The sequence below is a fragment of the Stylophora pistillata genome, chromosome 2 (genome assembly GCF_964205215.1).
Source record: "Stylophora pistillata chromosome 2, jaStyPist1.2, whole genome shotgun sequence".
NCBI lineage: Eukaryota > Metazoa > Cnidaria > Anthozoa > Scleractinia > Pocilloporidae > Stylophora > Stylophora pistillata.
Window position 1 is genome coordinate 55,033,465 of NC_142520.1, and position 13,331 is coordinate 55,046,795.

Sequence of the window (13,331 nt, forward strand, 5' to 3'; positions counted from 1 at the left end):
AATTTTGAGTCGAACGCAATAAGGCGATTCCGGTTTGGCTGCCGCAGTCAAAATACAACACGAGAGGTCTCCATGGCGGAACTAATATCGGATTTTTCGAAATCTGCCTTGCAAAATGTACAGATCGTACTATTTTCATGAGAGATTTCACAAATCACTTTTTAAATCAAGCCTTTTCAACGTATCCAGCGAATTATTTCGCGTCCAACTGCGTCCGGAAAGCCTTGTAATTTTGAACTCTTCAGCGCAGCTGTTCACAGTTTTCCAAAACAGAAGAACTTAGCGAAAAAAATCCTACAACCGGGGGATTAGTGTCGGAAATTGCTCATATTTTAAGATCATATCACAAAGAGTTTTCGCTGTGTCGCGAGGGCAGTGAAAGAAATAAGAAACCTCGATAGGATTTGACGTCGGTGCGTTTTGAAGAACTGAATTAGGAACGTTTGAAATGCAAATTTTTGTGACTTGAAAAACGAAAACAGTAATCTTTAACTATTTTAGCCAAACACTATACACAGCCGGTGTTTTGCAGCATTCATTTCGCTCTAAATGTCGACACGGAGTTATTGTGTTTACTCGTGATTGGCAAACGGTGTCTGAATGGAAATGTCTCATCGATCTTCAAAGCGCCGGAGACGAGAAAAACATGCTAATCGTTCTCATCTGTCTCCCGCGAACTCCTAAGCAAAATAAATTATTCTTTATGTCGAGTACGAGATAAAGGTGTATAAATTAAGCCATTCATTATACTGAAAGAGTAAATAATGCGAACTTGGATGTCGCATCGCCCCCTGTGAGTGATAAACCCTTAGGCCAAGTGAGTGCGGTGGTCTATTGTTCAAAGACGCAGTTTGACATTTTAACTGATCCGTGACAATATTTATACAATTGTCTACACACACTCCATCTACTTACGTAGCCACGACTATGACTCGTTGTGAAAACGTCGTGTTGCCACGACAACTTTTACCCAATCAGAAACTAGCATTGATTTTATATATTTAAAATTTCCCGATTGTTAACGGAACGGCGCATTAGCTCAGTTGGTTAGAGCGCTGGTCTAGTAAACCAGAGGTCGGTGGTTCAAATCCGCCATGTGCCTACGCGGAAATTTTGCTTTTCGTTGAGCCAGGAGTTTCGAAGGTCGAACAGCAAGACGTCAAGGAGGAAATTAAACTATTCTGTTTAGGTTTGACTCGTATCTTTGTTTCGCATCTTTGTTTCGCGAGCATTATCTGGGCATGTGTGACCGTCCTCTCAATCCGTTTTTTCCATTTTAATAACCTGGCTACGTTTCAGTTATTGTTAATGTAGTCGGCATTAGAGGATCTATCCTTTGGCATTAGAGGATCTATCCTTTTGCATGATGAGAGTGAAAGAAACCTGTGGACCTATTTTACTGGAGATTTTCTTCTCTTATCGGAAAATTTTCGAGCGAGAACTATTAAGGTTACTTTTCTTCTTTATTGACATATAACATGAAAAAACTAGAAAATAAATGGATGTATACGATATAAAAACATTGACTTTAAATTTCGCCACTTTTGATAAGCGAATTTGCTTTGTTTCGCAAAATTCAGTTTCTCTAATTCTGATTTGACAATTTCAAGTTAAACCTTGGTATAGACAACCACTGTGATGGTCGTGAGCGCCTTAATATTTACATTAGTATAAATTTGCTAAAAAAAAATCACCGATGCAACGACGCAGTTGAAATTCAATTTTTTCCCTCAAGTTTTATGGTGCCATATGATCATGTCTTCCAGAAAGGTGTATCAAATTCGGGGCGTGACGGGGGAGGGTCAGGGGGCGGTATCTGGACTAAATTCTTAGTGAGCAGATTTAATACGTCCTAAGTAGGTTAGCATGGGAGTATAATTCACTTAGCTTGGGATCACTGCGAAAGACGGTCGTAGACAGAATAAGGTGAACAGGGTATTTGTGTGTTGATACTGGGTGCTAATTAAAAATCATCCAACAAAGGCGAGAAACATTACTGCCCGAGAATATTCTAAAGCTGCATAGTAGTTTATTTGCACTTAGCGCTAACAAAGAAGTAAGGAAAGCCACTAAGAGACAAACACGAGTGTTGTCTTATGAACGAGGATACTTTTTTTTTTTATTAGTAATCATACTTAGAAAGAAATATTTTTGATTAAAAATGTAACCTTCTCCTCCAAAAACTGATTCATTCGCTATTGTATTTTCCTCTCCTCCCGCATAGCTTGGCGAGCTTAGTAAGATTTTAAAAAGGGGTGAGAAAATGAGAAGCGTCTCTATTCAATCGATTTTTTCTGAAAATGCCGCCTCAAGCTCTAGAGAACCAAAACTGTGAGTATTTTGGTCTTAAATGTTGTCAAAGTAAAACCAAGATGGGAGACATTTAAGTTGTCAGGGAAAGAGGCTCCCTAGCAAAGTCTGGACATTCAAATTAGATTATCGTCTTCTTAACCTTGACTGGCAATTAACGGCGCAAAAAATAAACTCAAGTTACGCTTTGTCACTTTGGACGCTAATGCGAGCCTACAAAACGCCAGGACACCGCAGGGAAATGGCTAAACTCACGAAAGATTTCCTCAATAGAGATAAAGCGGAAGCTAAAGATTAAACAAACTAAATTAACGTTAAAAATCTTTAAGCCCTCTTAAGATCCGAAAACTGTCTAAATTAGCTGCCTGCGAGAGGTAAAGTATAGCTGTCAACTCGTATAGCCCCAGGGAATTAGGTTTTTTTTTTCTTCTTTTCCGAGACGTAGACAAGTGTAACTTACGAAGATAGTGACAGCTGATTTCTCAGTAGCACAGGCTTCAAGGCTGATACGTTTAATTCTAGAATCCCATCGGCAAAAAATTGTTTATCACGAGTTATATATTCGGGGTCGTTTTTGCTATAAGTTTTGCGGTTTCCGACTTTCTGCTTGATTCTTTGTGGAGTTTTTCTTTGTTATGTCTGGTAACAAGGGAAGTAAAACTATGGTGTGGTTGGCATATAGAGTTCCTCATCCATTAAGTTTTCATCTAACTAATTGAAAAAATGTGTATACTTTCCAGGGAATCAACTCAAAGCGTAAAACGCCCTAAGCTTTCGAAAATAAATTGGATATAAATAGTGCCCCAGGACATCGTTTATTTTATTTCTATGACATATCGAAGTTCGTTTCGTCTCGCTTAGCGGATGATTACACGGGTTAAGTCTGACTGGAGATATTAAAAAGATGAGACAACGATAACGAGAAAATGACACCATAATCAACTGACTGTAATCGAGTTTGCAAATCTCCCCTTTGGATTCTCAGTTAAGAAAAGCCAGGAACCCCAGCACAGCCAGTAATTCCATGTGTCAGCTAAGTTTAATTATCTTGTTAAAAAGGGGAGGCTAGACCTATTCTTGAGCCCAAGAAGAGATTAAACCTTTAAGTCCTGTCTTTTTTTTTTTTTTTTGTTCAGTGTAAAAGGAGTTGGTACAATTGATCCACCAAGGGCACATCTGTTGAACTTTCCGCATTGAAAGTTTAAGAGGTAGACTGGGATCGAGGCTTAAACAGCTCTGCCTCCCTACGCCCGAGAATATCTGTAGGAACTGGCAAAGTGTCAGGAAAATCTGTTAAAATGGTAGGGAGGGGGAGGTGGGGGAAATATTCTGAACTGTTTGCGAGCAAGAGAAATAAAAGTACCTCTCAAAATTGACCATCTTGCAAAATGTTTAAGCCAACACAACGTTGCCATTTACAACCAAGACAGAAAGAAAACTAAGTGCAGACGACTCTTTGGTTCTGGCGTTGGAGTTCAGTGTGTCTTGCTCAAGAACACAACATGAGGACCTTGACTCGTTATCGATCCCAGCCCCTCTATCCAAGGTCCATCCAGCGCTCTAGGCATTGCCACTGGAGTCATCTCTGGTCCGGGAAACAACAGAGACACGTTTTCTCCAGATAGAACATCTAGTTATTCTTTATATCTATCAACGTGTTTGGTAAATGACATAGATTTTGTTGACCCTAAAACGACTTTAAAGCTTGACTTTATGAAGGTAACACTTGAATTCGTTTTGTAAAAGAAGGTTCAGGAAACAAGTATTCTCTTGTTATGTTATTTAGTTCATCAAGAGCAGTTTGAGCATGCAGTCGAGTGACGTCATCGGGATCTGTTGACTCCACTATTTTCAACAATTGGTAGATTTCTTTCAGAGTCGAGCTTAGAACCTAAAAATAACATACATAAAAAAAATAAGAGAGAAATACATCAAAAAATAACATACATAAAAAAAATAAGAGAGAAATACATCAAAAAATAACATACATAAAAAAAATAAGAGCGAAATACATCAAAAATGAGCTAATCTTAAGCAGTTTGTTTGCGACCCTTACAACCTTGACCAATCAGTGTGGAAACTCAGCACTGACGTTTTCCGAAGCTTTGAAATCCAATCACCACCTACACCTGTAGTATTCCCAACTAAAGGTTACAGACGACAAACCCGTGGAAAACTCAGGGTAAAAAGACTCTCAACAACTGTGAGTTGCCCCTTCTGTTCTCTTTTGTTGTGAGCCCTGGCACGACTTCCTGAAAAGCTGAAAGGAACTGGAATGGACTGCTGGGCAGGGTTACTATCCTTACCTCCATTATACTCTTCCCCAGTCCTCTGAGTAGTAAAGTTAGGACAAGGACTGTAGCGCGTCTGACTTCGGCCGACTTGTCGGTCTTTAGTACAGCGGATACACAACTGAAAATCTAACGAAAAAAAAATTAATGAAAGCATGATTTTAATTTTTCGATTTTCCATAATAACCTGCTATCTTACCTTCTCACCTATCACATATCTACGTTTAGTATGCGTGATTTGTGTGTTTTTGATTTTTATCCTTTTTCAGTACGAATTATTTGAAAAATATTTTTGCGGTTAAAAAGCGATAAATAGCGCTGGGTTTGCGGTGTCTAAGCGGCTTTTAAGGAGAGCAACAATGCTCGATGAAGCAGGATACTCTTCTAGCCACCGTTCTGAGGAATCCTACACATTCAATTATGATACTTCAAATTGTTATCTCACCAACCTCGTTCACAACGGGACCCAACGAGAACCTTAGCAACTGACACACTTCACCAAGGTTGGAGAGACTGCTGGCCCGCACCAACGACTCAGGGTCTTTGACACCAGTCAACAAGGCTGGCAAGAGATGCTGGGAATATCTTGGTACCAGTTCACCGCAGATTCTAGTGGCTTTTACCAGTGCTTCTCCGATTTTCATTCTTAATTCAGGAGATCTGGTAGATCGGCTTGTTCCACGTGAAACTGAAAAACAAATAAACAAGAAAGAATGTTGAACATCTGTCACGAGCTTTTAGATTTCATTACAGGAAGGATTCAAACCAAGACTTGTCGATTTTGCGGTCAGTTGCTCTACCAATTAAAGCACGGTCAACATGTGGCTGAGGTAAGTCATATTCTAGTTTCAGGACTGTTGAATATTCCTCAAGTTTGGAAGCATTATGGTTAATATTAGGAAGATTCATGCTGAAGCGTCGTGCGTAACTCGTGATTTGTGTAGAGTGTGTGTGTGTGTGTATGTGCAACATGATAAGAAACGTGTAAAACGCGATCAGGTCCTGACCACTCCGAAACCCGTGGTATTTGCCTTGACGATACCACTTTCAATAAAATTTTAGGAAAAAAAAGAAAATCTCTATTTCAAGGAACGATTCCATATGAAATGCCTAGGAAAGTTTCAAACAGTTTTGCTCACTCGCTAGTTGAATGGATCGCTCGTGATAAAAAAAACGAGTTAACCCTTTGGCTCCCAGAAGTGATCAACATGTAACTTCTCTCTATAATATCCATACATGATCCAGCAAACAGGTAATGAGAATCCACAAACTTATCAGGTAGAAGTTGTTACCTTGATTGAACACCAAATTCTCATAACCAATTTACAAGGAAATGTGTATCAGCTAGAGGAGAGAATTCATAATCAGATCTTGGGAGTTAAAGGGTTAATACTGTAACAAGTGATAATTAAGATATCAAACAACAACTTACCTGTGTCACCTGGTTTATAATACCCCTCGTCATTCGCCTCCTTTGTGGCGCCTGCTGTAATCCCTGCGTCTTTCGTACTAGCAACAAACTCGCGAGCGAGTCGTGGTATGACCGTATCTGCCCTAACGTCAGCCAAAGAGACAAGCCCCTGAATGGAAGCCAGGTAAATATAGGAGTCGTCGTGAGATAATTGTTCCAAGAAGATCTTTAGTAAAGTGTCTGTGGCTTGAACAGCTTTGGGGTCCCTTTGGCGGAGGAGGGAGGCTAGTTTCAACAAACCATGACCGCGGACGGGAATCAAAGGATCGCAGACCTGAGAGAAGGCTTCGTCGAATTTATCTTCTTCACTGTTTTCGTTTCCTAAAGGCATTAAGATTAAAAAAGAAAAAACAAAGAATGAAAAAAAGGAGAAGTATACCACTAAGGCCCCACGCCCGCGAAGCGGGAAAGCGGGGAAGCGGGGGGGGAGGGGGAGTTGGTCCTTAGAGGTGAATCCATCCTTTCCTCTCTATCGAGAAAGTGACGATTCATAGTAAAAAAAAAACAGCCCTCAGCCTGTCCCCTTGATCCCAGTAAGGCGCCAGTGAAGGACTCTTCTCTCACTCGAGAAATCCCGATCCCCCGTTCACTAATTCGAGAATCTGAGGTACTTGAGGGTCACTGGGAATATCGTCAAGTTCCAAACGCTGCAACTTTTAGACGTGACAGCCTTTTCTTGTCGTTACTCTCCAGGTATGTTGCGCACCAAAACGATTCGCATCTGAGACGTTTGCACAATTCGCACTCAACATGATACGTCTGGAATGAACCAACTAAATACTTCGGCCTTCCATCGCTTTCGCAGAAATCGTCTCAAATCAAGACACTATAAACTTTTATAATCGCTTGTCTCAAATTGAGTACAAAACGTTTTCTGCTTTAATGAAACACAACTGTATGCTTTGCACTCAATTCACACGTAGTACACAAATGTCCCGAAGTGAAAAAAGGTAAGAAGTTGAATTAATTTGGAACCATGGGTGCTCACACCTTTGACGGTTGTAGATTCAGAATCCGTCCCGGCAGAATCGGTTTGCTTCCCGAAGTTCATTACTGTAGCCTCCATCTTGTGGCTCCACACAGCTCCATGTGTCGCTATGGCGATGCGCAGATCATTGGCCATATCTCGAACCTCTGGCGAAGGGTGTTGTTCAGCAAGTGTTTCAAGTAAGGGCAAAAGATTTTGAACATGGGAACGATGTTCTTTTTTCAACTGAAATAAATCAAAGCATGCTTATCACTCGCTGAAATAGTTACAACAGTCAGTTGAAAATTGCCCGTTTAAGTACAAAAGAGATCACATCTCAGATTTTACACCTCACCTCCAGTCCTCCTCCACTCAGCACTGCCGACAACATCCCAATGGCCATGGTGAGAGTCTCAGCGACAAATGCCAGTTCCAGTCCCTGCTCATCTGCATGGATGATGGCACAGGCACGTATCAGTGTTGACTCTATAAAGGCCAATATGTGGGGAGTGTCTGTTAGAATGGAAGGTCCTAGCTTTTCGCACATGAGCCCAACAAGATGAAGGATCAAAAGATTGTGTTTCACACCTGGGCAAATGGAAAAACAAAGCAACAGCTGACTGTAAGTAAAAATAAAACTGTTTCATAGTCAAGGACATAATAATTATTAAAAATAAATTTAAAAAATTTTAAAAATGCACGAAAATAGAGACCCCAATTAATGAGTTGACGCTAATATTGCCACTCAATCTATAATTCACATACCACAAGGTATTTAGAGCTGCGAGAATTATCTTTGAACTAACTTGGGAGATGTCTAATGCTGATGTTATGAAAAAGGCTAATTGGTCCCCTTTAGCCTTTATGTATAAAATTAGCTTAGCTAAGCTTATGTAAAAAATCCATAATAACCTGACTCCAGACACTATATCAGCTATTATTAAGAACAATGACAACATCAAGCGATCTCAACTTGGGAAGAAACTGAAAATTGATGTCCCTCATTTTAACACCTACTACATGAGGAACTCTGTAGGTCGTAGAGGAGCAATAGTTTGGAACACGTTGGTTCCTCAACTTAATGATGATATAGACAATGTTAAGAAATATGCGATTATGGCAAGACGATCTAAGGCTTTGCTACACCTTGATTTTGACTGTATCTCCCCTCAAACATTAACCAGAAGGGAGGAAGATTTTAAGTATAATTAGGGTTAATAATTACACGATATCAGAGTAACACCTTGTCTTTTAAAATTTTAAGCTTTTATCGTTTTAGACTTGTAAGTAGTAAGTAGCGATATGATTTTAGCTGGATATGTCCTATTTATTCTCTAATTCATTAGTTATCTTACTTAATTATTTAGACACAACCCCACAAGCGAAGTGTCACTTTAAATACTTATTGTGTATAAATAAAGATTATTGATTGATTGATTTTACCTCTGTAGTCAATCTCTTCTGAGAAGTCTGATATGATTTTTGTCAACCCCTGCATCAGGTAAATAAAGAAGTCTCCAGCAATAACATCCTTCTTTAAGCTACTCAGAAGTTCCACAATGCACTGGGCTCGGACTTCACTGCCACTCAAGTCATGTCCTTGTAAGTCTCCCAAGATACTACCTATATTGAGCTCCTCATCAGCACTATCATTTTGATATTTGATCACAGCTCCACCATTATCTCCATATGCAAACACAAAATTCTCATTCATAACAGGAATTAAAAACACTTCTGTTCCATCTTTTGTGGCTGCATCACTGTCTGTGGAAGATTTTGATAAAGACAAATTATCTGAAGGAGTTATTTTGAAAGCCAGGGTATATAAAAGTTGGAGTACTTGGTATGGCTCAGCTTGCTTGAGTACTTGGACAAGAATTTCTTGGAGAGCAGACCTAAACATCAACAGATCAATTATAATTTAAAAATAAATAGTGTACAGGGCTCAACACTAACAGTAGCCAACTAGCCACAGACTAGTAGAGATTCAGTTTTAGCTAGTGGTTTTTGATTTCCACAGACTAGTTTGGCTAGTAAACAATCTGAAATTGTTGTAATATCTAAGTTGTCACCAGCCACTTGGCTAGTAAGTTGAAAAGTTAATGTCAAACCTTGGTATACCTTACAAACATGTTCAACAGTTTAGTGCAGCATGTTAATGTCATATGAGCAACGTAAACATATTCATCATGGTAGAGATTGATTATACAGATACATTACTGTTCCCTAAAGTCAGGTGAAAAATTGAAGTTCTTACTTCCTAAGGCCATCCTTTCTTCCTAAGGCCATCCTTTCTACAAATTTCCACCATTTTCAGCTAACGCAAATGCTCACCTTAAATGAGAAACTCCCTTTCTGGTGAAACAGAAGAGCTCAAATATTGGATGAACAATTGGCAGCAACAAATTAAGGGCACTTTTGGGTGAACTGGAAACAAATACCTACAAAACAAAACCATGAGTATGATTACATGTGGGAAAAATATCTTCATCAACTGAAGAAGAACAAGGGTTATGGGAAGACGATGCTAGTGGACCAAAACCTGAATCCAGGTGCTGTCAGTAACCATAACAACCAGGCTGTTAGTAACCATAACAACCAGGCTGTCAGTAACCGTAACCCTAAGAATGACATCCACCCAGTCAGGGTTGTATTGTTTATCCGTGGAAAACCACAAAAACCTACTAAATACTTAGCAATGGTTGGGAAAGTCAAGAACGCATTTACTTTGAAGAAATGTGTAATTATACAATGAGACATAGAAGCCCTTAATTACTTTACAAACAATTCGCAAGGGCCTCTGCTCGGCAATGTGACCAATTTCCCCTCCCTCACTTCCCGTAAGGGAACACTCCCTGATTTGATCTCAACAATTAAGTGTTATAACCCGAGGTATGAATCATGGGTTCTCAATTCCTCAACACAATTTGCAATTTTCCATTTGGGATCTTGAACAGGGTGTTTTTCCAGGCTCAAAATCAGTCTGTACTTGTGATTAAACTAACTTTTCTTAACAGATCTAATTCTTAATACTCTGACAGGTATTAGGTAAAAAAAAGTTGATCCCAATACAGCTGACACCACTGGCTAGTAATTTCCTACATTCAGCTACATAAAAATTAACAAAGGTTGATTGCCCCAAACTTAAAACCCCTTACAAAAGCTACATGTTTTTCCAAAGACAAATTAATATTAATACCTTGTGAATGTCTTCAATACATTGTGCCACTTTGTTTTCATTGACTGCAGTTATCCCTGTATTCTCTCCTAAAAGTGATCATCATCAAAATGTTACTTATAAAATATTTAAAGCCACACAGCTGTAAGCTGACTTTACTTCTTTAAACATTACTCTTGCTCTCTTTCTTTATCTGTGAGGAGGGGTCAAACTCTTATTAGCTAACTGGCCCATTCCTTCTAAACCCCATTCTTAAGTTCCTTGTTTCTGTATATTGCTATTCTCCTAAGATTATATGTCAAAAGCAAAATCCCTTCAGGTTTTAGTGAACAAATTTCATGACTACCTTGCTTCTCAGTTGTTTGGGCCAAAGGTCTAATAATTGAAGAGAGGACATACTTCTGAGCAAGCTCTGGGTACTGAGTTAACATCTCCATAATAACACTTGATGCTGTCCTCATATAAAGCTTTCCAACACCAGCACTCTGCCCATGTAACAACTCGATTATCTGTTTAAAAGACAAGACAGTCAAAGACTCATGTGGTTAATTCTAAAAACAAATCATAGGAGATATGATATATGAAAAGGTTCATCAAGTCTGTGTATTATTCAACTAGAAAGTCATGCTGAAAACTTGCTGCCTGAAAGTAGATTTTACACTCCACTCACCTGTGGAGAAACTAACTTATAATACTCTTCTACGGATTCTGCCTGACTAGGACAGTTTGCTATCAATTTGGCAATGACATCGCATTTCTTCCAGTCAGGAGAGCCGGCCCCACCTGAAATACCACAAGACATACCAAGTAACTTAGCTCAATTCTGAATTAAATATACCCATGTTCAATGATTAGTGGGGAGAGGAAAAAGGAAAAACCCAGCTGTCATTACTTTCTGTAATTGAATGAATGAATGAATTCCTTAATTATATTGCACCCTTTCTATACAATATTCAAAGGTGCAATACCCCCCATCAATAGACCACAACATCGGGCACTATGTGCCCTACTCTTTTCGAACAGTGTGTTGGGTTCTTTATCGTCCCACAAATTTTCTTATCACATGCAAGGGATTGTGAGATGGGACCTCCATTTATCGTCCCTATCCGAGAAGACTAGAAAGTCTAACCATTTGCAAATATTATTACAAAGGCAGCACTTTCTTCTCAGTTATTTAAGGACCCTGAGTGTTGGTCTGGCTTTTGAGTGTTGGTAAGGTTATTGAGTGTTGGTAAGGCTATTGAGTGTTGGTAAGGCTATTTGTTCTTTGCTGATTAGATCTTCAAACAGATATACAAATAATGAGTTTTTTCACAAAGTGGTGGGGTAAGATGCAAGATGCTGTGCCCACCCAGTTGACGGACCTCATAAGAGGCAACTGTACCTGCTGATCGTTCAAGAAGAGCATGCAGCACAGCTTTCACTCCATTTTTCTTCATAAGCCTTTCAGAAAGAAGTTGACCACAGATATTGCTCATCCACCTTGGAGTCTGCCTTGGTGTTCCTCCATTATTCACTCCTTGATGACCAGATGCTTCTCTGGTGTTATTTTTGGCAGATTGTTTCTCAACACTTGAAAATCCTCCCTGGAGTATCAGAAGATCTCTAATAACCATTGGCTGGTAAACACGATCAAGAATTCTTTGAAGATCTTGACTACATTTTTCCCTTTCAGATGAGGTAATGAATAACATTTCATCATTTTCCACTCTCCTGCTTGGGGGATTATTTTTTAGTGCACAGAGAGCACCTGGATCAAGTTTATTACAAGAGGTGCTTTTTGTTGAAGGTTCAGCACTTGAGTCAGTTTTTGTTGTGCCATGAGGATTTTGAATACTTGAATTAGGATCCCCACAAAAGCCATCATGTACCGTTTTAGAAGTACCTGAACCTAAGTAATCCCTTTTCCCATGTGTAGAAGCAGTTGAGCCTTTCTTGTCTTTGGAATAATCAGTAAAAGGTGCATAACAAAGCTGCATAAGCCCAGCGAGTACATCTCCTAAATGCCTTGACAAAACCAGTGCACCAAGTGAAGGTTGTTCTGTACAGTCAACAAGCGTACTAATACATTCAAACAAGCGCCTTTCATTTTTAATGCTACAGTGAATGTTCAGTAATGAGGCAAACCCAGATCGCTTTTCAACAGGCAAACCCACACCAGATAACAGATTAGGACAAATTCCCAATATAACCATAAACTGGATAGCTGTCAATACTGTCTTTTGATCAGCAACGCCGAGAGCGTCTGGGGGTAACCGTGGTACTTTATCACCCCGTTTTCCACTATTTTGGTAATCTACCTTGTCGCTAGCTTGCTCATCGATTGCAACGCCGATCAAAGCTTCTTTCAACAGGTTTAAAAGTTCTAAACATGTTTCTACGAAAGTCCACCGAATACCATCTTTGAGATTTGAAAAATCCTCCTTTTTCTGATTCTCTTTATCTGTATGAAGTTTTTCAACAACCTCTGTAGTTCCATTGCATGTATGATAACACTTTTCCAGTTCTCTTACTTGCGTGTTTGTTTGAATTTGTAATCGGCGCCCTATCTGCGGAAATTTTCCTTTTTCACGGAGAGTTTCCATTAAACGCTGCATATTAGACAGAAGAATCTCGTCAAAGTCTTTCTTCTTTTCTGATGCCTGTGCGTCAGGTGGATTCGAGGTTAAAGTTCGAAGATAGGAGAAGGCTTCTAATACTGTCGCCATTTTAAAAGTTTCGGTCGGTCTGTCATGTAAGCCTATTCATAAAACAGAGACGACCACTGCTCAGCAAATCTTGCAGAAGCTTGTCACGCAACACTATCGTTAGCTGAAACGTTGCATTACAAGCTTCAAACAGCTGTTCTAGAATAATTTGAGTAACAGTGGTGTAACACTCTTCTTTTAAGTGAATATGGAAATGGAGAAAGGTAACGTAAATAAGGGGGAAAGATTTTTCCTACAACATTCTCCAAAACACAGAGCAGATCTTTGATTAAATTTGAGGAGGAGGAGGAAATAGTCACTGATGGCGCAAGTTAACTTGAAAGGCAATATTCTAAGAAAACTTCCACTTCTTAAACGTAGGTGGAGGGTGAGGAAAGCACTTCCTTTCCTCAGTGTACAATAACAT

The 13,331-nt window shown here is 39.4% G+C and overlaps 1 protein-coding gene and 1 non-coding gene across 2 annotated transcripts; one reads left to right on the top strand and one right to left on the bottom strand.

Annotated features, from left to right (window-relative positions):
• Positions 1 to 1,028: 1,028 nt before the first annotated feature.
• On the top strand, positions 1,029 to 1,102 carry Trnat-agu (transfer RNA threonine (anticodon AGU)). Its single transcript has one exon. It is a non-coding gene; the product is annotated as a tRNA-Thr (tRNA).
• Positions 1,103 to 3,106: 2,004 nt separating this feature from the next.
• LOC111344535 (transport and Golgi organization protein 6 homolog) lies at positions 3,107 to 12,955 on the bottom strand. The gene is made up of 12 exons (XM_022951775.2): positions 11,602 to 12,955; positions 10,888 to 11,000; positions 10,564 to 10,726; positions 10,239 to 10,306; positions 9,374 to 9,480; positions 8,483 to 8,934; positions 7,395 to 7,627; positions 7,063 to 7,285; positions 6,034 to 6,393; positions 5,051 to 5,289; positions 4,617 to 4,730; positions 3,107 to 4,201 (listed from the first exon to the last, which is right to left on the bottom strand). The coding sequence occupies exons 1-12, from the start codon at positions 12,923 to 12,925 to the stop codon at positions 4,022 to 4,024; spliced, it is 3,576 nt and encodes a 1,191-aa protein (XP_022807510.2). The 5' UTR covers positions 12,926 to 12,955; the 3' UTR covers positions 3,107 to 4,021.
• Positions 12,956 to 13,331: the final 376 nt, after the last annotated feature.